Source organism: Coenobita brevimanus, chromosome 91 (genome assembly GCF_032717465.1).
Source record: "Coenobita brevimanus isolate Jiangsu-jjx chromosome 91, ASM3271746v2, whole genome shotgun sequence".
In the NCBI taxonomy this organism is placed as follows: Eukaryota; Metazoa; Arthropoda; class Malacostraca; order Decapoda; family Coenobitidae; genus Coenobita; species Coenobita brevimanus.
This window is the reverse complement of record NC_137044.1, coordinates 18,527,427-18,553,954: the sequence shown is the minus strand read 5'-3', so window position 1 is coordinate 18,553,954 and position 26,528 is coordinate 18,527,427. Positions and strand designations below refer to the sequence as shown.

General features: G+C 43.8%; 1 protein-coding gene across 1 annotated transcript in view; it reads left to right on the top strand.

Annotated features, from left to right (window-relative positions):
• Window positions 1-26,528, top strand: part of LOC145411899 (uncharacterized) — an 88,273-nt gene that overhangs the window by 12,405 nt on the left and 49,340 nt on the right. The window contains exons 2-3 of the mRNA XM_080281871.1: window positions 23,079-23,190; window positions 24,825-24,947. Coding sequence (XP_080137997.1) covers window positions 23,079-23,190; window positions 24,825-24,947 — 235 coding nt within the window. The remainder of the gene's footprint in view (window positions 1-23,078; window positions 23,191-24,824; window positions 24,948-26,528) is intronic.

The window sequence follows — 26,528 nt, the reverse complement described above, 5'->3', positions numbered from 1 at the left end:
TCCACTCACTCAATGTAGTGCTGCTCTCGCGTGTCTGCCCTGTCCTCTCATCCATCCTTCTTTCCTTCCATCTTCTTCTGTCTGTCTTTCCTTCATTCCGTCCTCGTCTTTATCCCTGCGGGTGACATTACACTCCCTCTTCTGTCTATCATTTCTTCATTCTTTCCTCTTCCTTCTGCCCGTGGATGACTACACTGAGTGACAAGCCAAATGGTTTCCTGTACACCAGAAAACCATTTACTACGCTGGGTGGTAACCATATAACCAAATTTTGGCGCCTGGTGGTTTAGTGGGTAATTATTGTGCTCCAATCGGATTGAGCAGGTGAAGATTTATATCCAAGGGGTGGTTGGGGTTTATTGCTCACGTAATGCCACTCAGGGATGAGTGAGGTTGGTCACTCTTATCTTAAATGTCAGGACCAACTACCTAGCCCCGGGCTCCTACGCTCCTTATGGGGCAACGTAGGATTGGATGATGGATGGATGGATTATTATTATTAAAACAATCACATACATACACAGTATCATCTAATCCTGTGTCGCTCCATGAGGAACGTAGAAGCCTGGGGATAGGCAAGTTGGTCCTGACATTTAAGATGACAGCGACCAGCCTCACTCATCCCTGAGTGGCATTACGTGAGCAATAAACCCCAACCAATCCTTGGATATAAACCTACACAGGCTCAATCCGATTGGAGCGCCTTAATTACCCACTAAACCACCAGGCGCCATAATTGGGTTATATGGTTACCACCCAACAGAGTAAATGGTTTCCTGGTGCACAGGAAACCACTGACTTGTCACTCATTGCAGAGTCACCCATAGGCAGAAGGAAGAGAACAGAATAAGAAAAGAGATACAGAAAAGGAAAGAAAGAAAGAAGGAAGGAAGCAAGGAAAGGGCAGACACCCGACAGCAGCACTACATAGAGTGAGGGGATGGTGAGCGGCCTCTCCTACCACAATAATAATAATAACAACAACAACAATAAGCCTAATTCACCATGCGTTTTTTTGAGTTTATGGGGAAGGTAATCGAGACTTTGTAGTTAAAATCTGTTTTATACTTCTACTTATTATTATCATTATTATTATTATTTCTATTTTTTATGTGGTAGGTGAGGGCGCTCACCATCCACTAACTCGATGTAGTTCTGCTTTGGGTGTCTGCCCATTCCTCTCTTCCTTCCTTCCACTTCTGTCTTTCTTTCCTTCATTCTTTCCTCTTCCTTCTGCCCGTGGGTGACTCTGCACTGAGTGAGAAGCCAAATGGTTTCCTGTACACCAGGAAACATTTACTATGCTGGGTGGCAACTATATAACCAAATTATGGCGCCTGATGGTTTAGTGGGTAATTAAGGTGCTCCAATCGGATTAAGCCTGTGTAGGTTTATATCCAAGGGGTGGCTGGAGTTTACTGCACACGTAATACCACTTAGGGATGAGTGAGGCTGGACACCCTCATCTTAAATGTCAGGACCAACTTGCCTAGCCCCGGGCTCCTACGCTCCTCATGGGGCTGATAGGACTGGATATGGATGGATGGATAGATGTATGGATTATTATTATTATTAGGATTATTATTATTATTGTTGTTATTATTATATTATTATTATTATTATTATTATTATTATTATTGTTTTCTTTCTACAACAATAATGTACTACTATTAGTACTACTACTATTCCTGCTGCTGTTATCCTTACCATTGTTCGTCTCCACTAATTACCTTAGGTGGAGATTTCAACCTCAATTTATTCCAAAACTATTACAGATACATGAGAATGGGAGGAAATCCCGTTATAAAATTATTTTCCACACAGTTGTATGCATAAAATCTAAGGTCATTCATGTGTGACGTGACAGTTTCCAATCGCTTTTCCGTACAGCAAAAACCAACACACAAATGAGGTACAGTTGGCCGCACTCCCGCGAGGGCCACCTTAGTGTTGGCAACGCTGGCCGAGATAGTAACCGCGAATCATTAGTAGTGAGCTCTGATCGAAGCATTCACAGGACTGAGGGAGGGAGCGGGTTTGAGGTGGGTAGGTGGGTGCCTGTACACGAGAGGCGAGATATGACGATTGTTGAGGCGACAGAAAAGTGTAATATTTATTAAAAGAAATTTTTTTTTTTTCGGTGTTACTTTTGCCATCATGAAAAGTAAAAAGATCAACTTTAAATATTATACTGCAAAACAAAGACAACCGATCAAGATTCATAATTGTAGACTTTAATCGTATTTTATTTTATTGTCGTTTCCAAGCAATGGACGCTGTAAAATACAGACAAAAACTGCCTGAAAATAATGAATCAGAATGCTGTTTATTAATCACATGTAACAAATGTAAGTAACTTCATCCGGAATGTGGCAGCTGCTGACACCACTGGCACATATTAACATCGCCCATATCTAGCGTTACCTAACAAGCAGTTTAAAATCGCATCGTTGCGTCATCGCATCGTGGAGTTATCAGGGCTCCCATTGACCTTCACATGATAGCAGATTAAATATATATATATATATATATATATATATATATATATATATATATATAGATAGATAGATAGATAGATAGATATAGATATAGATATATATAGATATAGATATATATATATATATATATATATATATAGATAGATAGATAGATAGATAGATAGATAGATAGATAGATAGATAGATAGATTGATAGATATATAGATATATATAGATATATATAGATATATATATATATAGAGAGAGAGAGAGAGAGAGAGAGAGAGAGGTATTGTAGATTTATATTATATATAGCTTCCAGCCTTCCACTCATCTGTTTCAGACGTCATCCCTCACCTCTCGTGCATAGGTATCCCCCCACTCTCCTCAAACCCCCTTCCTCCCCCCCAAACTCTCTCTGTACGACTCTCTCTTACTGGCTGTGGATGCTTCGAACGCATCTCTCTACTAGTGTTTCAGAGTCAATATCTTGGCCAGCGTTGACAACGCTGTGGCCCTAGCGGGAGTGCGGCCAGCTGTACTTCTTGGCCCTGGAGGGTTTCTCTGATCCTAAACCGGGTCTGTAAAATTTTGAGTGACAGTTTGACCAACGGTTTTTTAGTTATAACAAAAAACAATATTCTCATAGATGGAGATCAGTAACTGTTCGACTAGCTATTATTATCTTCTTCTGTGAGTGAGGGGGCTGGTCATTAAATATCCCTACCTTCTTAGTCAAAATAAATAAGGTCCAGCGCTGTACATGTAGACTACACAAAGACGTAGGTTATTATCCCCGAGCATTTCATTATAACTACTTCTGTTTAAGAAGATTTGTGGCTCCTGGTCTTCCACTTCTAAAGATAGCGTTGCTTTTAGGGGAAATATTTCATGACTACATTGCTTAGTTATACATTATCATCATCTCAGCTTTCAAATCTATTAGGTAGTGGGAACCGTCTTCGAGCCTGCTTCTCTTTTTTTTTTCCTTCTTTCTAACAAGGATGAAGATGAACGACACTGTAATCTGCTGTAAGGGTTTTTTTTTATTTGTTTTTCCTTCTGTTCTTCTGTAAAAAAAAAAAAAAAAAAAAAAAAAAAAAAAAAAAAAAAAGAAAGTTTGGAGGACAAGTTTATAAGATACTGACAATGTTATCTTTACGGAAGTTGTCAGCAGTCCCCAGCCCTATTCTAGTATATTTTCTTGATTTTTTATTGCCAAATACCATAGTTAGGATGAACAGATAAATAAAATCTCGGCATGGAGGCATCAATATCGCTATCATGTATTTCCGCAGAACAATAAAGATAAAACCGGTAATATTTAACCCGCGTTGCATGTTTCCCAACTACTGACAATTACGATACCAGGCGCTGAAGTCTTATTCTGACTTCATAACATGATCATGAATACTTTATTTCACCCTAACTTAACCAGCCAAGGTAATGTAACCTAATTCTAACATCCTAACCTAAGCATTAGCCTCTACCGAACAACCCAATCTTTAACAGGTACTTACCCAACACTCTCCTCGAAAACATGGTATCTAACGCCCTACCAGTATCGAACTTTGCAGCCAGATACAGAGTATGCCCCCATGGTAACCCTGGATCACTGACTGACTGACGGAACGCAATCAAGCATTTTTTTTCTTTTACACGATAAACATCATACAAACATAAGTGATGTAGTCGCATTGTACCACTAGACTCAATGTTCACAATTATTATATTATATACTGATAAAAATGCCATCAATAAAACTCTACTATAAATTATTGAAAGTTATTTATGACGCAAGTACTGGTACTGGAGTGGATACACATTTACAAATGATTCAAAGACTTCTTGATAAATCATCTACATCGACCCAAATGGATCAAATGTGTTTTTATGCTCAAAAATACAAAGTGCTGAGTAGCTATTGGATAATATTATGAAAGACATTAGCTCCATATAATTCCTATGTGCGTGCAGACCATGAATACTGCGTCCAGTTTTGGCTAAGACATTAGGACACTACCGACTACAGCCACGGGTGACGATAACGACAACCGGATACAGGACAAAATAATAAGTTCGGTTATCGACAACAGGATTAGGACCTGAGCTAATTCAAGCATTGGAAATTTTCAAGATACATATTACGACGGGATATGATAAACCACTCAACACAAGATGAAGCATTTCAAGAGTGTAATATCTGTGTCCACCCGCTGGTCTAAGGACAGAATATTTCACTGTGCCCTGTGACCTTGACCTATCAACGATTGCTCTAAAAATCGAATTCCTCTATTCTTGCATGACCCTTCACTCTTCCACCAGGTCTGGTCTATACTGTACAGATTCAAAACTGCTTAGGTTGACCTTTTCCTGTAACCAAGACACATCACTTTTCCCTGTGACTCTCACATTTCAACTGACTCTTCTCAAAATCGAATCTTTTATCATTGTCTTGCCTTGAGCAATTCCTTAAAATTTAGTTTAAATCGGATAAGAAATGTTTAAGTTGACCTTTTCATGTGACCTTGATTTTTTACCTAGATTAAAAAAAAAATCTCTTGGCTGATCCTCACCCCTTCCATCAAGATTGAAACCGTTCTAGTTATACGGTATATTTTCTTCATACATACACACGGATCGAACTTTGACCTCGTATGTGACCTTGGCCTTTTTCTGACTGATCTCAAAATCCAATTCCATCGTCTCTGCTTTACCCTCAACCTTTCCACAAAGTCTGCGATAAAGTGAACAAAGGTCGTTAAAGCTGACTTTGTAGGTAAATACTTTGACCTAGCCCTGTGACCCTGACCTCTGACCTACTGTTCTCAAAACAACAGGCCAGTCCCATATCTAACCTTCAACCATTTCACCAAGTTTGGTTAAAACTGGATGAAAACTTTTCTTTGTTCACACACACACACACACACACACACACACACACACACACACACACACACGCACACGCACGAACACACGCACGCACGCACACGCACGCACGCACGCACACGTGCGCGCGTGTCGAATAAAACATACCTGCCGTGCTTCGCGGGCGCGGGCATAATTAATAATGGCTAAAAGGTAGTTTTGGTAACGGTTTCCAGCAATATGAAGTGAACCCAACGCTTTCTTCACAAGCGTTGGTAATCACACGGCAATGCTCTCCCCGTGACGTGTTATATACAGTACCAGATCTAACACTCATTTGGACAAGTATCTAAATTTGTTTCAAATGCCCAGCAATACATGTTCAACGCTGAATTATATGAAAATATAAGATACTGACAACATTATCTCTACGGAATTTGTCAGCAGTCCCCAGCCCTATTTTAGTATATTTTCTTGATTTTTTATTGCCAAATACCTCCTCCGCCTCCTCATCTTCCTCTAGCTGCACTTCCCTCTTCTCTTCCCCATTCTCCACCATCTCCCTCCCTTTCTCTACCTTCTCCTTCCCAATCTCCATCTTCTTCCCAATCTCCACCTTCTCCCTCCCTTTCTCCATCTTCTTGCCAATCTCCACCTTCCCCCTCCCTTTCTCCACCTTCTCCCTTCCTTTCTCCACCTTCTCCCTCCCTTTCTCCACCTTCTCCCTCCCTTTCTCCACCTTCTATCTCTCTTCACCATCTCCCTCCCTTTCTTCCAAGTAAAGACCGCAGCACCCACCGACAGCATAGCATCGTATTGCACTTGATATCTCTGTAGACAAATTAACATCAGCGATATCTTGAATGATTGCATGCATCAGATCCTGAGACAATTTTTTTTTTTTTTTTTTCAGAGATTACGCTACTTCTTACTCATTCCCGGCTTCGGCCGAGGAGACTGTGGCGCGAACTGATTCCCGGAAAGAAAGTATCAGGAAAAAAAGTAACAGTAAAAAACGTAAGGGAAAGAGCTAATCTAACCTAACCTAACCTAATCTAACCTAACCTAACCTGACCTAATCTAACCTAACCTAACCTAACCTGACCTAATCTAACCTAACCTAACCTAACCTGACCTAATCTAACCTGACCTAACCTAACCTAACCTAATCTAACCTAACCTAACCTAACCTAACCTGACCTAATCTAACCTAACCTAACCTGACCTAATCTAACCTAACCTAACCTAGGAAAAGTTGTTACTTTTTGACTTACTTTTTTTCCTGATACTTTCTTTCCGATTCCCGCGCGAACTGTGTGTGTGTGTGTGTGTGTGTGTGTGTGTGTGTGTGTGTGTATGTGTGTGTGTGAAGGGAGTTTATTGTTTTATTCTGTACTTGAACATATGGAGTGGTCAGCGTACCATAATCATAGCCTACCCTAAGACAAACGGCCTTGAAAGGACCAATAGGGTGTGTTTCGCTTCATATCCTTTGTACTCCTTATCCTGTTCTAGGTACCACAAGAATTACTAGTGTTCCTTCTCCTCTCCTTCCTGCTCTCCCTCGGCTTCATAGTTTCTGTACCTGCACCTCTTAACAAATTCCTCTTTCTCTTCCTGTTCCACTCCTTCTGACACTTTCCATCTTTTTTTCTCCAGTTCCACTTCCTCTATTTCACCTCCTCCTCCTCTTCTTTTTCTTCTCCTAGTTTCCCTTCCTTGTTCTCCTTCTTCACATATCCTCCTCGTCGCCTGGCTCCACACCCTCCATCTGCCACCACTGCCCCTGTTCCTACATGCCCCGCCCCGTCATTTCTCTACCTTCACATCTTCTTAATCCTCACCTCTGTTCTTTTCCCCAGCTCCTCCTCTTCCTGACAACTTTTCTACATTTCCTCGAGTGCTTCTTCCTTGTCCTTCACAAATTGTATGTTCACTTCTTCCTCCTCTTCCTACTCACTTGTCCCACCACCACCACCACCACCATCATCATCATCACCACCACCACCTCGCTCTCCAGTCCCTTGACGTTCTTCCTTCTCCACTACACTTTCTCCTTCCCTTGCTCCACGTCCTTCTTTTCTTCCTCCTCTAACTCTATTCCCCCTGCTCTCTCTAGCTCCTCCATCTTCTTCTAAATACTTGCTTCTCCTCCTCCTCTTCTTCCTCCACTTTTCCATTCCTCTCCTCTTTCTCCACCTTCACCTAATTATTATCTCTTCTCTAGTTCCCTTTCTGTATTCTTCTTGATTTTGTCCAACTTTTTCTAAATATTTCCTCCTCCTCCTCCGCTAGTGCATTTTCTCTTTATCCTTCTCCTCCTCCTCCTCCTTCTTTTTCTTCTCCTCTAGCTGCACTTCCCTCTTGTCTCCCCCTTTCTCCACCATCTCCCTCTCTTCCTCTACCTTCTCTTTTCCAATATCCACCTTCTCTCTCCCTTTCTCCACCTTTTCCCCTCCCTTTCTCTACCTTCTCCTTCCTTTTCTCCACCTTTTCCCTCCCTTTCTCCACCTTTTCCCTCCCTTTCTCCACCTACTCCTTCCCAATCTCCACCTTCGCCCTCTCTTTCTCCACCTTCTCCCTCCCTTTCTCCACCTTCTCCTCTAGCTCCACCCTCTCCCTCCCTTGCTCCACCTTCTCCCTCTCATTCTTCAGCTTCTCCCTCCCTTTCTCTACCTTCTCCCTCCGTTTCTCCACCTTCTCCCTTCCTTTCTCCACCACCTCCTCCTCTAGTTCCACCTTCTCCCCCAAAGTCCATCTGCCAACACTGCCCCTGCCACCACCGCTGCCACCACACTGCCCCGCCCCTTCATTACTCGCACCCCGGCCACACTAATTGAAAACATGGCCTCAATATCCGTTGGTTAATCAGTTCATTACCGTCCCACCCAACACGGACCCTCCATACTGTACTGGCCACGGCTGGAGGGTTGAAAAGGATGGTTGGGAATGGATGGTTAGCTATGGGTGGTTGGGATGGAAGGATGGATGTGGATGATTGGAAGACGATGGCTGGCAGTGGATGGTTGCATGTGGATGGTTGGGGTGGATGGTTGGGAGTGGACGGTTGGGAGTTGATGGTTGGAAGAGGATGGTTGGATGGTTTGGAGTTAATGACTGAATGGTTTGGAGTTGGAGTGGATGACTGGATTTTTACAATTGGATGGTTCGATGGTTCGTAGTGGATGATCGCAGCGCACACTATGATAATTAATGTGGATGGTTTCAAGTAAGCCTAAATAACCATACTGTTAGAGTGGATGGTTGGATGGACAGTATGGTTAAAGTGGACAATTAGAATGTAGGTGAGGATGGTTCAGAATGGTTAAATGGTTTGTCAAGGATAGGTGGATGGTTAGAAGTGGATATTCAGCGTTGGAGTGGATGATTGGGTGGTTCTACTGGATGACTGGAAGGTGGACTGGACCGCTACAGAGGACAGCTGGATGATTCACGATACACAGTTCAAGAGTAATGGTCTGAGTTTGCTGGGAACGGCTGGATGGTCTGCACTGAAAGGAGGGATGTGGTGTAAATACTCAGGATGTTGGGGTGGATGGTTAGCAGTGAATGGTTGGAAGGTTTGGAAAAGATAGGTGAGTGATGTAGGGCTGAAGGTTGGATGGTGTGGACTGGATGGTTGGATGGTGTGGAGAGGATGGTTAGATGGTGTGGAGTGGATGGTTGGATGGTGTGGACTGGATGGTTGGATGGTGTGGACTGGATGGTTGGATGGCGTGGAGAGGATGGCTGGATGGTGTGGAGTGGATGGTTGGATGATGTGGAAAGGATGGTTGGATGATGTGGAAAGGATGGTTGAATGGTATGGACTGGATGGTTGGATGATGTGGAATGGATGGTTGGATGATGTGGAATGGATGGTTTGGAATGGATGGCTGTTTAACTTGGAATGGATGGTTAGATGGTTTGCAATGGATGGTTCAATGGATATGAGCGAACGGAGGGGCAGCTAGGAGAGGATGGTCGCAAGAATAAGAGTGGATGGTCAGAGGTGGATATGGATGACTGGCAGGTCAGGGATAGTTAGCAATAGCAAGGAGGGAACAGTTGGATGGTCGGCTAGTACAGAACGGAGCTTAACCAGTGGATGAAGGCAGGTTCGTTACAGAAAGACAAAGTCATATGTGAATGGTCGCTTACTTCAAAATAACGATGATCGCTTGAATCAAAATCTGGCCAGTCGCTCGTAAAAAGGATAAATAAATAAATACAAATAAAAAAGTTAAGTATAGATATTCAGCCAGTTCGAGAAATGAGAAATACAGACGAGCAGAAAATAAGGGTGTAATACAGTAAACAAGACAGCCTGTTAATTCACTCTATCATTTCGGGTGGCATCCTTTACAAGTCCCAGTTTCCCGCTTAAAATGTGAATTCTCAAACCTTGTATCGTACGGTCTTTCTATTGCTGCTGCGTCTATTATCCTGCTTCAATACTGTTTTATATTTACTTATTTTATATTGATGGTACAGAATTAATCTTAACTGTTTACGGTGAATAAAAATTATTATATCGGAAGTTTAATCCTTTCAGCCCAGAAAAAATTGTATTATTATTCTCCTTTTCTTATTCGTGTCACGCCAAGCATTTATTGTAACTTAAAAAGGACGTCTCCGGCCTGTATGGGCAGGTTTGATGCAAAACAAAACAGACTCTGAACAACAAATGCGGAAGAAATGTTTATGGGCAGTACTTACGGGTTTATTCGTGTGTTACTTACTCCGATGCTCATTCATTATTTACTTCAAAGGGCAGATTTATTTTCAAATTTCATCTTTTGCAAAACTATATAAGCAAAAAACTGCCTATAGTGAACCAGTCCTCCCTGCCTCCCTCCACACCTTACACCAATCCCTCCCCCAAGTGTCGCAAGGCAAACAATGGTCAAGAGAGGATTATAAACTGCAGATGGTCAAGATGAGTTCAAGGATGACGGGGAGGAGAGAGGTGGGTGAAGAAGGAAGAGTGAAGAGGCGGACAGGGAGGGTGTGGAGGAATGAGGGAAGTGGGGAGGGGAAAGGGAAGTGAAGAGAAGAGAGGGAGGTGGAGACGGGAGAGGAAGGTGGCAAGGGGAGAGGGAGGTGGAGAGGGAGAGGGAAGTATGGAGGGTGGTGGAAAGGGAGGTAAAGCGAGAGGGGCGTAGAAAGGAGAGAGGGGGTTGTCACGGAGGGGGAGGTAGAGACGGGAGGGAAGATAGCGGCAACAGATGGGGAGGGTAGGAGGAGATGGAGGTAGGTAGGTAAGTGTGCAGAGAACTAAATACGGGTTGAGAGTGAGATGAGAATGAGGAAAATGAGTAGAAAGAGGACAATGAGTTCAGGGAGAGACGTGGGGGACGTAAGCGGCGATAAGTGAGGTAGTGTGGGGATGCGGAAGGGAGGGGGGGGGAAGGAACTAGGGGGTTGGAGCTAAGGAGGAAAAGGTAAGCAGAGAGGGGATGGCGAAGCGGGTGGAAGAGAGGGAGGCAGATGGGTGAAAAATGGAAAAAATGAGAGTAAAGCAAGGACGGTGTGGGAGGTGAGTACAGGATGAGAGTATGGGGATGAGGAATGCGGTGTGAGGGGGAGTGTGTGGTGAAGTGTGTGGATAGAGGCAGTGATGATGGGATGATAGTGTGTTAATGGTCCCTGCACGTGCCTCACCTCAACCATATCCGGGATCACCACTCACCGCCTCATTACCTCCAACAACTAGACTACGCGGAAGCTACGTTGTTTTGTTTGCTCGTGTACTAATGAAAAATTTATTGAGATATTATGAAAGCCTATGGGAGTCTTTAAACTGATGGTAGTATGAAGCGATTATATTTTGGTGAAAGCCCTGCTCATCACCAAGATTTATTTTGTTATCTGGTTACGTACCCTTCCATATTTCCAGGGGCATGTCATAACACTCTCCCTGTCGTCAATACGCAGTACTACGTTATGTTCCCCAGTCCCAAAAAATGCAGATGAAAAAAGTGGCTTGCAGTGACTTGGATGTTGGCGCGCCCAGACAGTAACAAGCGCTGGTCTCAGGGAACGGACTGACACCCTAAGCCCAAATTAGAATGTTATAAAATGCCTGTGTAATATAAATACTAGAGTGGCGGAAGTATGCACTCCACCGAACATCCTTTTAGCTATGGAAGAATGTGGCAGTCACCTCTACGCCAACATTGCATAACTTGGGGAAAAATACTGACACGTAAGTAATTGCTGACCTCAGTATGTTTAGGTCATAGCTATTTCGTTACATGGTTAGGTTCAGTAGGCCACGTGTGACAGGCTCGTCTCTTCACGTTTGGGGAGTCCGCGGTTTTAACGCTACCTTCACGTCTGCACCCACATCCAACCTAACGGATCTAAGCAAACCGTGAAGCCGTGTAACTGTGAATTAACTCCCTTCAGTGCCATATTTACGGTCATGTCGCGTATTACATCACATTAAGGGACGTCTGTGGATCTCCATCTTGCTCTGTAGATAAGCGGCCACATTTTATTTCCTTGCTTACCATACTTCACAATGAGGACATACTGGACCGTGTTCTCGGTGACATTACGAGGCTTCGTAGCACCTCCTCCTTGGCGATTTATTTTGCATATTGTACCATTTTAACGTTGCATTTATTACATAAAAGATGACATGAAGGGGGCCTGTGCGGAATAAACAGCTAAATAAGAGGTTTTACGGAATCTTCAGTCACCTAGAATAAGTCCTACTAAACCCCATCACAAGCAGTTTTCAAAATCAATATATTTTCATAGACTTCCCCACCTGCTACCAAAAAAATAATTATAATTGTAATAATAATAATAATAATAATAATAATAATAATAACAGTATTATTAATAATAATAATAATAATGCTTAAATCCTCCAATAGGATAATGCCTGTATTCTTATCTATTTTTGTCATCCGCAAATGATTTCCTTCAACTCACGAGAGACTCTGAAGTGGCTTGATACAGCCTTCATTAACCTCTTCACTACCAGGACGTTCTTTTACTCCGAATCAAGTCGTCTAGTACAAGTAATAATGAAATATAAATAACTTCCTCGGGCTGAAGGTTTAGTAATTCTTCATGGATTAATATCTGTTTGATGCTGGGACGGATTAGCCTAGCGCCGGAGCCCTACGCTCCTGATGAGAGAGAGAGAGAGAGAGAGAGAGAGAGAGGAAAATGGGTAGATGGATGGATGTACTGCTGGACAATAATTTAGCCAGTTCCTGGTCCAACATTTATGACACGTAATATTCTGACCAGTTGTTTGGTTCTGATCCTCACACCAATGGGTTTTGGAAGCGAAGGCTCTCTATCCTGTTATTTATCGTTCTGAAGTGTATCGATATTGGGGCTGGAGAAGGACGCATTCATGTGGTGGCACCGATATGACTGGGCGGTGGCGCTGCCTGGTATAAATGTTCCACAATTCCCTCCCCGTCCCCACATAGGAGAATGGTGGCTTGCAGGAGGGGACTATCTTCTGCCTCTGGTACACTTGGTTCACATTCAGGTGAGCCAGGGTTGTAATTACTATTACTACTACTACTAAGACTACAGTAGTCCCGTATTCATTTCATTCTTTCGTATTTTTCCAAACATGATGGCCAACTCAGTCTCCCACCTCACTTTTTAACCCATTCAGTATTTTTTTTTTTTTAGTTATTCTTGCTATCTCCAGACGATTTTATTCAATGTAGGAAAGATCTCTGACACCGAATGGGTTGAGGACAGCTGCATGTAACCCCTCCAGTCTGAAAATTCACCCGTAAGCTGAATGAAATCGTCAGGAGATGCTAGATTAATAGGGGTACCTTTAACTGTCAATGTTAAATCAGTCTCGCCCTCACAATAGTCCCCCCCTTCACTTCTCACTGCCCCACTCTTACTTAAATCTCCCACTCACTCCTAATTCCCTCTTTCCATATTACACCTCTTTGCACGTCTAATTCTCACTCTCACTTCACACCTAACTCAATTTCCCACTCACAACTAACTCAATTTCCAACTCACTTCTAACTCAATCTCCCACTCACTTCCACTCACTTCTAAGTCAATCTCCCACTCACACCTAACTCAATCTCCCACTCACACCTAACCCAATCTCCTACATCCTACTCACGTCGAACTCAATATCCCACTCACTTCTAACCTAATCTCCCAGTCACTTCTAACTCAACCTCCCACTCACAGCTAACCCCATCTCAATCTCCCACTCACTTCTAACTCATTCTCAATCTCCCATTCACTTCTAAGATCCTTCCCTACGTCTCGCCCAATCTCCCCCTCATTTCTCTCTCACGCCTAACTCCATTACCCACTCAGTCATAGCTCAGTCTCCATTTAACTCAAACTAATCGGATAAAAAGATGTAATGTCCATATAAAGTCTCCTGAATCAAAGGTACAAATGCAGACCTAACTAGAAAACACTCAGAGAACGCATACCTTCGCCAATGCCATTGCAGGATCCACATTCGCCCCACAATTTAATCAATTCTTTCTTGGTCCATGACCCACCCTTCCACAAATTTCACTGAAATTCATTGAGAACTTTTGGAGATATCGTGTGGACAAACAAACAGATAAACAAACAAAGGTGAATACATAAACTCCAGCTTCGTTGGCGGAGGTAAATATCGATTCAATACGTTACGATTAACAAAGACAGAGACCTAACACTTCCCAAACAGTGATGCCAGCTTAAGTGCCCAGCAAACTTTTGAGATTATTGTGTAAGTAGTCGTAGTACTAGCAATAGTAGTACAGTAGTAGTAGTAGTAAGTAGTAGTAGTAGTAAGTAGTAAGTAGTAGTAGTAGTAGTAGTAGTAGCAGTAGTAGTAGTAGTAGTAGTAGTAGTAGTAGTAGTAGTAGTAGTAGTAGTAGTGGTGGTGGTGGTGGTGGTGGTGGTGGTAGGCTCATCTGAATGTGAACCCACTGAACTCGCTGAACTGCAGGCTACTGTGACCCTTCTTCCTCAGTCCACCATCTTCCTCCTGGGGGATAGGGAGGGGACTCAGTAACGTTTGTATGACTGGGAAGCTCCACCGTCCAGCCATATCGGTGCCACCTCATGAAGGCGTCCCGCTCCAGCACCCAGCCTTGCGTAAGAGTGTAAGAGTGTCATAAGCATTGGGCTAAGGACACTGCACCGATATTACTGTTCCCAACCGTACACCGATTATGCGGGGACACAAAACGGGCCGTATTTTCATTTACTTTAAACTCCCAGGATCCTGTTACTCACGCTCAGCTAAATAAAATCGTCTGGCGCTAGATGGAGTAGAATGGAGTTATCCTGGCCATGAGGGGGTTAAGATTTCGTAACACTTTCTCAGCGATTCATTTTATCTATCACACCATAATACCTTCTTGTACGTTACTGATACAAACTACATCGATATTAAATGGACGAAAAAAAAAAAAATGAAACACCAGTATGATCTATTATACAAAACAGAACTCAGCAGAAGTCCTATGAAATTCCCCATGCCATCAAGGACAGTGACCTTTATAATTTCACTGTTACATATATTTTATCATCAGTCTCTTGGTATGTAAACAGGACTTCATTCTTTTTTTCTGCATTTTTTTCTGTATGAATAAAACCATCTGGCGTTATGCGCAACAAAATACAGTTCTCTACTCTCGATTTATTTTTTTTTTTTTTTACTGCCCCGTTAGGTGTTCTCAAATGATTAAATCGCCAGATGTTAGTCAGTAAGCAGTATAAATGTTGAATATTGAAGCCACTGAGTTAAGATACAGTGGGCACGTTGGTCACTCTATATAAAAAAAAAATCTATTAAAAAATTACTGTTCAAATGTTGGGATGAAAAAAGTACAGAAACAAGAGAGCATTTGGGTTTGGGAGAAGATTCAAAATTCCACACCCATTACTACATTTCACACTGTACTCAAAATACTTTCTTGTGTCTATGCTTTCTACAGCGCTTGTTTCTGTACTTTGTTCATCGCTACATGTTAATCATTTTAGAATAATTGTTTTGTTTTCCAGTTTACGACCTTTTTATGGATGTTCGTTATCAAGTACATATTTTTTACAACTATCGCATAAACTCATTTCGACTATACCGCTAGGTGCCAAGCCCCCTCCCCCACCTACCTGTTTTTCCCCAGGGATCTGTTCTTGCCTTGACAAAATTTTCCCCTTGGACCTATTTTCACTACTGTACCTATTCCACCCCCCCTTTGATCTCTGTTCCATCGCCCTTTGGACGTGTACACCCCACGGAGCTACTTTTCCTATATATCTATTTTTCTCCACGGACCCATTTTCCCCCCTGGACCAATGTTCCACCATGATCTGTTTTCCTCTTTACTGGAGGGCCGTACAGCATGCACCACTCTCTTCTCACCTCACCTCACCCAGCACCTGCAGCATTCCATACCTAGGGTGGTATATATCAAGGATCTTACCCGTTATTTACCATAAACAAGTCCCTATAACTGTTCATTTATCAACAGTAATTAAGTCGGTCGTTATTTTTTCCTTAATATTCAATCTAATCTTACTGAAATGTTTGGTTTGTTAAAATGGCCCCTCCAGCGGTTGGGCTGATAGTGTGTGCGCCTGCGAAGTCTTCACCTTCACCAAGAATACCGCCTTATATCGACACGTACCATGCCATATCAACAAGTAAACCGGTAGGGAAAAGGTTGTAATGAGCCACCTGAACCGACAAGACTATGGCCACAGTCACTGGAACTACATGCTATCACTGATATGGCTGTTTATACATACCTGAGAGTGGCCGACCAAGGAGAAAGCCAGCAGAGTGACGGGACGAACCTGGACCTTCATCTTTGGCTGGAAGAACTGGAGGCTGGATTACCCTGTCGAAAAAAAAAATAAATAAATAAAATAAAGGATAACTAACCTTAGCGTGATCTGTTGTTGTTTTCTGTGCTTAGTCTGTCGATCAAACTATTTACATGTTGCTCCTGATTAGTCACATGTGTACTAAATGTAACAGCAACCTAAATCAAGCTTATAATTAGAAACCATGGCGGGAACACACACACACACACACACACACACACACACACACACACACACAAATGGAGTCTGTTTTAGGGTCAAGGCACAGTGCAAATGCGAACAGGGCTTTTGTTCCGTTTTTGGCCGAACAGATATGAAACCCGTACACACTAGTCTGAGAAGTCTGTAGGGGTTCGAACATCGCATCACTGAGTTTCGAGAATCAATGCTCACAGATGCGCCATTTATCGTGACGCAGTGGTTGGATATTAATGTCCGTAACTGTACCTTCCCTGTAATAACGCGGTAGGCTATTCTGATCACCCTTACTCCCCGGCATCAATAGCACGGAATGGTGATCAGGAAATACGTGATGCCAGATTCCCTATTCATATTACGCAGGCTGTGACACTCGGGAATACACTGGCTGACACAAGGGGCCGCGCTGGTTAGTAGGGATTTATTTATATCTAACGGCTTCACAGGAGTATGTTAACAGCGTCACATACTCTGCTACCGATATCAACTATTTCAGGATGCAAGCAACTACCATTTACATGATTAAACACTGAATGCCCCCCCCCTCTCTCTCTCTCTCTCTCTCTCACACACACACACACACACACACACACACACACACAAACTATTACTACTACTACTACTGGCTTCGTGTTTCCAGTGTCTGACGTACACTTAGTATGGATAGGGTCAAACCAACGAAAGCATCACAAGTAAAGAGTAAAAATCGGGGACAACACTTCACTTGCACCTTAATCATTTCTATTTTTCGCTTCCCTGCAGCTGAGAGAACCCTTGCTATGTCTGAACGCGTCGGGCATGAAAGTGACGCACAGGACCTAAGAGTGAAGTGTATACAGTGGAAGAGCAGTGTTAAATCGTGTCCCTGAATGTATATAATAAGATGTGAAGAGGGTGAGTGTAATCAGCAGTGAAATTCCCGAGAAGGTGCTGTGGTAATGACGCTTCCTCTCTCTGACATTCCAGCCATCCCCCCCCCTTCCCCTCATGGCCCACAAACGTCAGGAGGAGGGGTATTAGAAGGGGGGAGGAGGGGAGGCAGGCGAGAATGGGTACAAAGAGGAAAGGTGGAGAGGCAGACAAGACAGGGGGAGAGGAGAGAAAGGGAGGAAGAGTAGGAAGAGGAGAGGGCATGACATGGGAGGAGCAAGGAAGCAAGAAGGCAAGATGTGCAAGAGGGGATACTGAAGGGGGACAGGAAGGGAAGTGGAGAGGGAGAAAAGGAAGACAGAAGAGATAAAGAGAGAGGAGCGAACGGGAGAGAGGTTAGCAAGACATGAGAGGAGGGGGTATGAGAAGGGAGGGCAGGGGGTATGACAGGAAGAGGAGAGAGCGTATCAGAATGGGGAAGGGGTATGCGAAGTGGGGAGGGGGAATTAGAGGGAAGGAGTGGAGGGGAGTATTAGGCAGGGAGGTAGGAGAAGAGGAAGGGAGCATAAGAAATTAAAGGAAAAGGTATAAAAGTGGGTTAATGGGGAATGAGAAAGAAGGGAGTTGACGGACAGGGGAATGAGAATGGGGAAGGGGAGGATAGGTAAATAAAGGGGTGAGTGGGGAATGAGAAGGAAGGGAGTAGAGGGAGGGGGTAATCAGAATGGAAAATGGGGTATCAGATGGGGAAAAGGGAGGGTATTAGATGGGGTAGGGGAGGGGGAAACGAAAAGGTGGAGGGGTATCAGAAAGAGGTGGGGTGGGGGAGGGTATGAAAAGTGGGAGGGTACAACAAGGAAGAGAGGGGGAAGGGAGGTATTAGAAAGGGGGGTGGGGAGAGGGAGTATGAGAAGGGGGAGGGAGAGGGAGTATGAGAAGGGGGAGGGAGAGGGAGTATGAAAAGGGGAAGGGGGTTTGAGAAGGGGTGGTGGGGGGCTATGAGGAGAAGGAGGGGGTCGGGGGGTAGTATGAGAAGTGCACATGTGTTGAGTATTGATGAGTGGCCTTTGATGAGTCCCACGATGCTCGGTGAAGGGAGACACACCAAGGCAGCCGACACGACAGAAAGGGAAGGGGAGAGGAGGCACGGCAGGAAGGGAAGGGAAGGGGAGTGAGGAAAGGAAGGGAAGAGGAGGGGAGGACGAGAGGTAGTGATGGAGAAGAGGAATAAATGAGAAAGGGACTAAAATGAGGAAGAGGGAGAGGAATGGAAGGGAAGGGGAGAGGAGGCAAGAGAGGGAAGGGAGAGGAGGTAATGCTGGAGCGAAAGGGAAGAGAATGGGAGGGAGGAAGAAGAGAGAGGACAGTACAGGAGAGAATGGGGGCGGATACGGGGGGGTAGGAAGGTTGAGACGAGAAAGGAGAAAAGGAGAGAGGAAAGGATGGGAGTAAGTGCAGTGGAGTCTAAAGGCTAGCACAAAGCAACACATCAAATAATCAGTTCGAGGCCGTATGTTACAAAGAAGACTATGAGTATGCTAGACGTCGTAGAAAAGATAAGTCCCACACATCATCCCACCAGCTGCAGCAGGCAAGAAAAATACCAATAATGAATGGAACTACAGTATATTCTACATTATCGGTCTGTAAGGGGAAAGTATCATTAATTGGCCGACAACGCTGTACTGTCGCTGTTTTCTCTGTGATTTGGAAGAGAGGAAAACATTTGTACGTAAGTCAAAATTTTCTATGATTCATTCGTGAAAGTGTTTATCTGGGGAGTAGATGACACGTAGGCTATTTACCCAAGTGACTATTAAAAGTTATTAATGTAGCGTCGTGTACAACATTCCTTAGCGATTTGTTCCATAAGTTAACGACCAATTAATGAAATGCTTTGCTTCCTACGACTAGAGTATTACATAACAATTACCTCTAATGTAATATGACTAGTCTTTTGTGAAGTATTTACATGTCATTGTATCAGTCTACGCTTTGACAGGTAAACAGATGCAAATATTCTAAACGTCCCTCATATGATAATAACGTTAATTCTTCTGATCTAATCGTTCCACGTACAGAGGGGGAAGAGGAAGAGAGGTAGCAGAGAGAGGAAGGGAGAATACGATGGGAAGGGAAGGAAAGAGAGGAAGAGAAGGGGCGGGAAGAGTTACGGGGAAGGGCAGAGAAGAAAGAAAGCGAAGGGAATGGAGAAGAGGAAGGGAAGGGGATGGAAGACAGGAAGGAATGAAAAGAAAAAAAAAAGGGAGAGAGGAGAAGAAGAGATGGGTAGAGGAGGGAGGAGAGGAAGGAAAAGGAAGGGGATGGAGGAGAGGAAGGAAAGAGAAGGGGAAGGAGGAGAGAAAGAGTAGGGGAGAGATGAGAGGAAGGGAAGGGGAGGGGAGGGGGGGAGAAAAAGAGGAGGGAAAGCAAGAGAGGAAGGAGAGACTAAGGGAAGGAGAGCAGATACGGAAGTGGAGGGAACAGAGAAGGGAAGAGACGGAGGAGAGGAGAGGAAGGGAAAAACACAAGAAGACTGAAAGGATGACTGAAAAAGAGAGAGAGAGAAGAAGGGGAGAAAGGATAAGAAGAAGAATGGAGAAGAAGACAGCAGAGAAACGAAGGAGGAGAAGCAAGAAGAGGAAGGGAGAGAAGAGAGAATGGGAAAGAAAGGAGGGAAGAGAGAGAAAAGAAGGGGAATGAAGTAGAGAAGGGGAGAGAGAAAATTAGGGGAAGGAAGTACAGAAAAGCGGAAGCGTGAAATAGTAGCGGAGTGAGAGAAAGAAGAGTGGAACAGAAGTAAAGGGGAGGCAGAAGAGACGAGAGGAAGGGAGGGAAAGGTGGATAGCAAGGGAGGAAAAAAGAAAGGCAGAGATGAGGAGAAGAGGAGGGAGAAAAAGAAGTGACGAAGAGGGAATGGTGAAGAAGGAACAGGAGGGGAGGCAGGAAGGAAGAGGTATGGAAAGAGAGGAAGAACTGAGAAGGATAGGGAGAAAAGGAGAGAGACGACAAGGGGAGAGAGAGAGAGAGAGAGAGAGAGAGAGAGAGAGAGAGAGAGAGAGAGAGAGGGAGAGAGAGAGGGGGGGGATGAGGAGGAGGAGGGGTGAGAGAGATGAAGGGTAAAGGAGGCTGAATACGTAAGGTCGATTTCCCCCTTCGAATAGCACTGTAAAATGGCCCGTAGGGAGGATGGGAAGGTAATTGTTATAGCGGAGTGTTTAAGCGATTATTACACATTAGTGGACAGATACGGGGGGAGGGGGAGGGGGAGGGGGAGAGGGAGGGGGAGGGGAGAGAGAGTTAGGAAGAGATCGAGTAAGAATAAAGGGAAGGATTCAGTGTGTGTGTGTGTGTGTGTGTGTGTGTGTGTGTGTGTGTGTGTGTGTGTGTGTGTGTGTGTGTGTGTGTGAGAGAGAGAGAGAGAGAGAGAGAGAGAGAGAGAGAGAGAGAGACACTAATGAAGATATACAGCGTTGCAACCGTAATTTAACGCTTTGCAACGGGTTCTCTTTTCGCCCTTGAGCACAACGTTTAGAGACCAGCGCTAAAACTATGCTGGTGGATATTCTTGGTATTATTATCCTCATTAAACATTATATTACTAAAATGCTACGTTAATGAGCCGAACAACTTTAGTATTTTATTCCAGGTAACGTCTGATTATTTTCCTCAGGTGAGCGCAGGTGTTAAAGTGCGAGAGTTAACGCCTTTACGTGTATGATGTAATTGTTTTACTCTTGCCCTCTACAGACACGTTTATTCAGTGTGGGAGAAAGTTATCAATCCTGCGAAGAAGGAGGATGCAATGATTTTTGGTAACTCGCCCTATACCGTTCCGCGAGATTCATCCTGTGTGTGTGTGTGTGTGTGTGTGTGTGTGTGTGTGTGTGTGTGTGTGTGTGTGTGTGTGCTTTAACTCCTACGGTATTTGATGGATTTTAATGAAACTTCCAATGCAGGCAGTTCGTGTGGTTACTATAGTCGCAGCGCGCCACTCTGAGGTTGTCCTTATCGTACTCTGGCAACCTACCATTCAAAAGTGCGTCCGATTCCGAATCATATTATACACGAATCTTATTATTATGCATGAATACATTATACGCGAATATTATTATGCACGAACATATTATACACGAATCACATGCGTCTCATATTATACACGAAATTGGACGCACTGTTGAGGGGCAGGTTGTCTGGGTACGATAATAACAACCTCAGAGTCGCGCGCCGCGACTATAGGAAAGTTTTCCACTACATACAGATTTGCACGAAAATGAAGGGATAAGTCCCCCTTACCAAACTAAAAATTTGCAGAAACACTGAAAAGAAGGCAGATATGGCTCTGATACATTAGTACATGTTGTACACTACATTGCGATATTCGGGGGGCGTGACCCCTTCGAAAAATGTTCTTAAAGGGTCAGTTCTACTGCCAAAAATAAAAATAGGGGAAAGTGAGCACATGGGTTTCAACGAAACTTCCCAGGTCAGTTCGTATGTTCCTTGATAAAGTCTTCTACTATATAGTTTTCAACCATTATTATTAGGTGTGGGGTACCGGCCCCCACACCTGATCAATAATTCTCAAAACTATTGAAAGGACGGCAGATTGGGTTTTGATATCTTAGTACACGGTGTACATTGGACTCTCATCCGTCATGCAATATTTGGGAGGCGAGAGTCCCCCAATGATTCTTGAGAGGGTCGGCTCCCTCTCAAAAATAACAACTATACGAAAGAGGGGAATGTAACTACATAAATTTCAAGGAAATCTGGCATACATATCGCAGGATTCGGTATGCAGTTTCATGTTTTCTCTGAATGCACAGGAAGTAACTGCATGTCTACTTCATTTCTAAGCTAAAAAAAAAAAATCCATTAAGTGGCAAGAAGATGGTAACAATTACATCATGAGGAAGAAAAGGCTGACATAAAAAACACAATGCTGTACTATAGTTAGTATTCCCAGGCTCTTGTAACTCTCTGCTGAATACAATTTACCTGGTGTTTGGTGGAATTAAATACTAGAAATGGCCAGACCATAAGAAGGTTAATATATAATATAATTACAATATAATGGTCACTATTAATAACACTGATGACTTGAATGGACGAAGTTGCAAAAACATTCATCCATTTAAATTCAGTATTGTAGTACTGTGTAGTGTAGTGTTGGTGCTTGTGTTGTAACGATGGTATTCTGTGATGGTGCTGTGCTGTACGTAGTGCGGTGGTGCAGTGTTATGTGATGCTACGGTGTTATTGGTCCTGTTCTCTTACATGTTTCTGTTAAGTGGTGTCGTAGTGTTGTATGTAATGACTATGTTTCGTGCTGGTTTTGTATGGCGTTACAATGTTTTGAAAGGGTGGTGTTGGTAGTGGTGGTGGTGTGGTGTGATGTGAGGCACCGCTATGTAGTGATGGCTGTGGCGGTGGTGTATTGTGTAGTGTTGTGTGGAGTAGTGCTAGTGCTTCGTGTTGGTGTTGTGTGACTGTGTAGAGTTGTGTTGCGCAGTGTAGTGCTTGGGGTATGTGAAGGATCTCAGTGTTGCTTCTGTGTAAAGTGGTGTCTGTGTTCTGGTTAGCAGTGCTGGTGTTGTGTGATGCTTTAATACTACGTAGTGTAGTGGTGGTGTTGTGTGATGATGTCTTTTTGTCGTGTTGGTGGTGGGGGTAAAGACGAATACTGTTGGTGGTGAGGTCAGGAAGGATATTATAAAGTTGCCGCTGTAGTGTCAATAAACAGTTCTGTTATTATTAGCTTTTTTTTTAATTGATGCGAGGGAGAAGTAATGTTGATACTATTTTATGATACAGTAGCGCGGAGGCGGCGACGGGACAGCAGACAGCGCAGACAGAGGACCACCTTCACCTCAGAACAGACACTTAGACTGGAAATGGAGTACCACCGCAACGAGTACATCTCAAGGTGGGTGCTCTCTCTCTCTCTCTCTCTCTCTCTCTCTCTCTCTCTCTCTCTCTCTCTCTCTCTCTCTCTCTCTCTCTCTCTCTCTCTCGTTTTTATACTCCCTTTCTCACTCATCATTAACTCTCCTCGATGTACTCATTTCACTGATATCTGACCGATCCGTTCTGCCACTCACTCTTACCACTCTGTTCACCCACTCTCTGATCCCTCTTACCCCTCCTTCCCCGCTCCTGACTCACCACTCCATTCAATCACACTGTCATCACTCACTTATCACTCTCATCCCTAACTTCCTGCCTTCTCACTCTGAACCCTCACTCCTCATTTTCAGCTCATTCATTCATCATTCTACTCATTTACTGACACCACTATAGTCACTCTCATTACTGCTCACCCACTGCCACCTTATTCACATCAATTCACCCCCTCGTTACTATACTCACATGTTCTCATTACTCCACTCACGAACTCACATCACTCGACACAAACTATGCAATAAATTTTGTCATCTTAATCTGTAAAAATTAGTTTCCAGCTCGCACAACATACCGAAATCTCGGAAGTGTTGACATACTACCTAAAGTAACGTCCAATAGAATCTTAAAATGGACACTCTCTTCAACAGCTGATAAACTGAAAATTTTGATAACTGACAGTGTAGCCTAAGTCAGATGCTAACTTGTTACTTACTAATGATTGCAATTTACACTCTCTTCACCAATACCCAATACTTCCAGCACACCTGTTCTACCATTTGCAATTCGCACCGCAATACCCACATCCCCCAATTCTTGCCCTATTTAGTACTCTTCCCTACCCTCCAAACCCCCCTTGACCTTTCCCCCTACAACCTCCCCCTTCTAACTCCTCCCTTGTTTTCCCCCCCAACCCCTTCCCCCTGCAACCTGCCCCTGTTAATGCCTCCCCTGCGCCCCCCACCCCAAGACACTCCACCCTGCCCTCCAAATTCCCCCTCACCCTTTCCATTGTAGCCTCATCATCATGTTATTTATTCTCACCACACAACTCACACATTTTTACCATCCCTTCCCTCTCTCACTCACTCTCAGCACTCTACGTATTCTCACCACGCTACTCACACATTCTTATCACTCCTGTCCTGTCTCACTCTCTCTCACCACCCACCCTACTCATTCTCACCACTCTAATCACACTCAGGAATGTATGCATAACCCTTGAACTGCAAAGAGGAATAAAAGTCTCCTATTTTTGACGATCAAATCTGAAGCCCTAGATGATGACAGAACGTCGCCTGGCCTCTCTGTCGCCGCTGACCGCACTCTGTAATGAGGGGTGTGGGCTGGTCACATTTATTTACCATAGACGTTGCAAAAAATTTCCGATAAAAGTTAAGGGCCTGTCTTCCCCATCGCGATTGAAGTTTTAGCCATTTCCATCAGATAACGTCTTTACAACCTTTTCTTTCTTTTTTTTATTAATTTTCTTTCTTCTTATGCCACCACCAGACGATTTCACTCATCTTTCAAACGAGACCCCTCCCATTGACGTAGAAAACTGAGGGACTACCTCAAATCCCGTTCAGTGTTAGCTCTTTGTCCTAACCTGAAACTACAAACTATGTCACTCTCATCCCCCTCCCCCTTACCCCCCAGGCCCCGGAGGTTCGAGCTGGCTGAATCTCTGGACCTGACCGAGACGCAGATCAAGATATGGTTCCAGAACAGACGCGCCAAGGACAAGCGCATCGAGAAGGCCCACCTCGACCAGCAGTACAGGTCAGTCACAGTCCTGCCATCTCACCTCTCACCCAACAACTTCCTCTTATCAGTACTCTCCATCTCACCTCTTATCAGTACACTTCATCTCACCTCTCACCCAGCTTCTTCCTCTTATCATTACAGCACACTTCATCTCATTTCTCATCCAGCTTCCTCCTCTTATCATGACATTACACTTCATCTCATCTCTCACCCAACTTCATCCTCTTATTAGTACATTACACTTCATCTCATTTCTCACCAAGGTTATTCATCTTATCAGTACATTACACTTCACCTCACCATTCATCCAGCTTCTTCCTCTTTTCATGACATTACACTTCATCTCATCTCCCATGCAACTTCTTCCTCTTATCAGTACATTACGCTTCACCACACCTCTTATCCAGCTTCTTCCTCTTATCATTACAGTACACTTCTTTCAACCTGTGAGCTGTTACTAGTTTCTCTCAGCAACATACAAGTCCTTACTGTTAGTCACAATGCAATAAATGAAACAGGTATGCTAAATGGTTTCATGCAGCTCTGACACTTGGATGCATTTACTTCACATTAATTAGCTATGTGTCAGACGAACCTTCTTGTATTTCGTGTCATATCCACTGTTAGAGGTTAATGAAACTCTGGAATAAGAAATTTGTTTTGATATTAACTTAAAAAAATATATTAGTGAAGATAAAGGGTATTGTTTGGCACAGATAATGCAGTAACGTGAGCTAGGCATTGTGGAAGAGGACGGAGTAGTTAGGTAGCAGACATGATGAGATTAGCATGATATGGACACCCGATACGGTAGTGATAGTCACCTGTCGCTATGCTGTCTACGGCTGCCCACACCCACCCCACCGTCTGTCATCACCACTTCCTTCCTCAACATCCCCCACCTTCCTCCTCTTCCTGTCTTCCTCGCTACACTCTCTGTCCTCTTTCCTTCTTCATCAGTCTCGCCTCTTACCCCCCCCTCTCTCTAACTATCTATCTATCTATCTATCTATCTATCTATCTACCTACCTACCTACCTGTCTATCTATCTACCTACCTACCTACCTACCTACCTATCTATGTATCTATCTATCTATCCATCCATCCATCCATCCATCCATCTACCTATCCACCTATCTATCTATCTGCATGCCCTTCCCACATCCCACTTCTTTTCCTGTCCCTACTGGCCCCGGTGCACTTCCTCCCGCTGCCCCTGCCGGAAGCTGGAGCAGTTCCGGCCGTGTGGAGGCAGGAAGGCGGGTGTCAGGTGTCGCCAGGTAATTATCATAGTTGTGGCAGGAGGGTATAACACCTGACCCCGGCTTTTAAAACCTGATATACCCGTCTCATCTAACTTAATATGCTCACCAACGCTCTTTATCTTTCCTATCGCCTCTTCCTAAGCGATTTGTTTTGCTTATTACACCTGAGTTTCCTAATCCATAAATCCTTCCAATATCCATACTTTTCATAAATAACGTTTAAAAGGGATATTAACCAGCCACAGCCGAAAATAAATCGCTAATGAAAAGGTGCTAGGGAGCCTCTTTACCCGACGAGAATACGGACCTTATTCTTTGCACTGTGGCACTT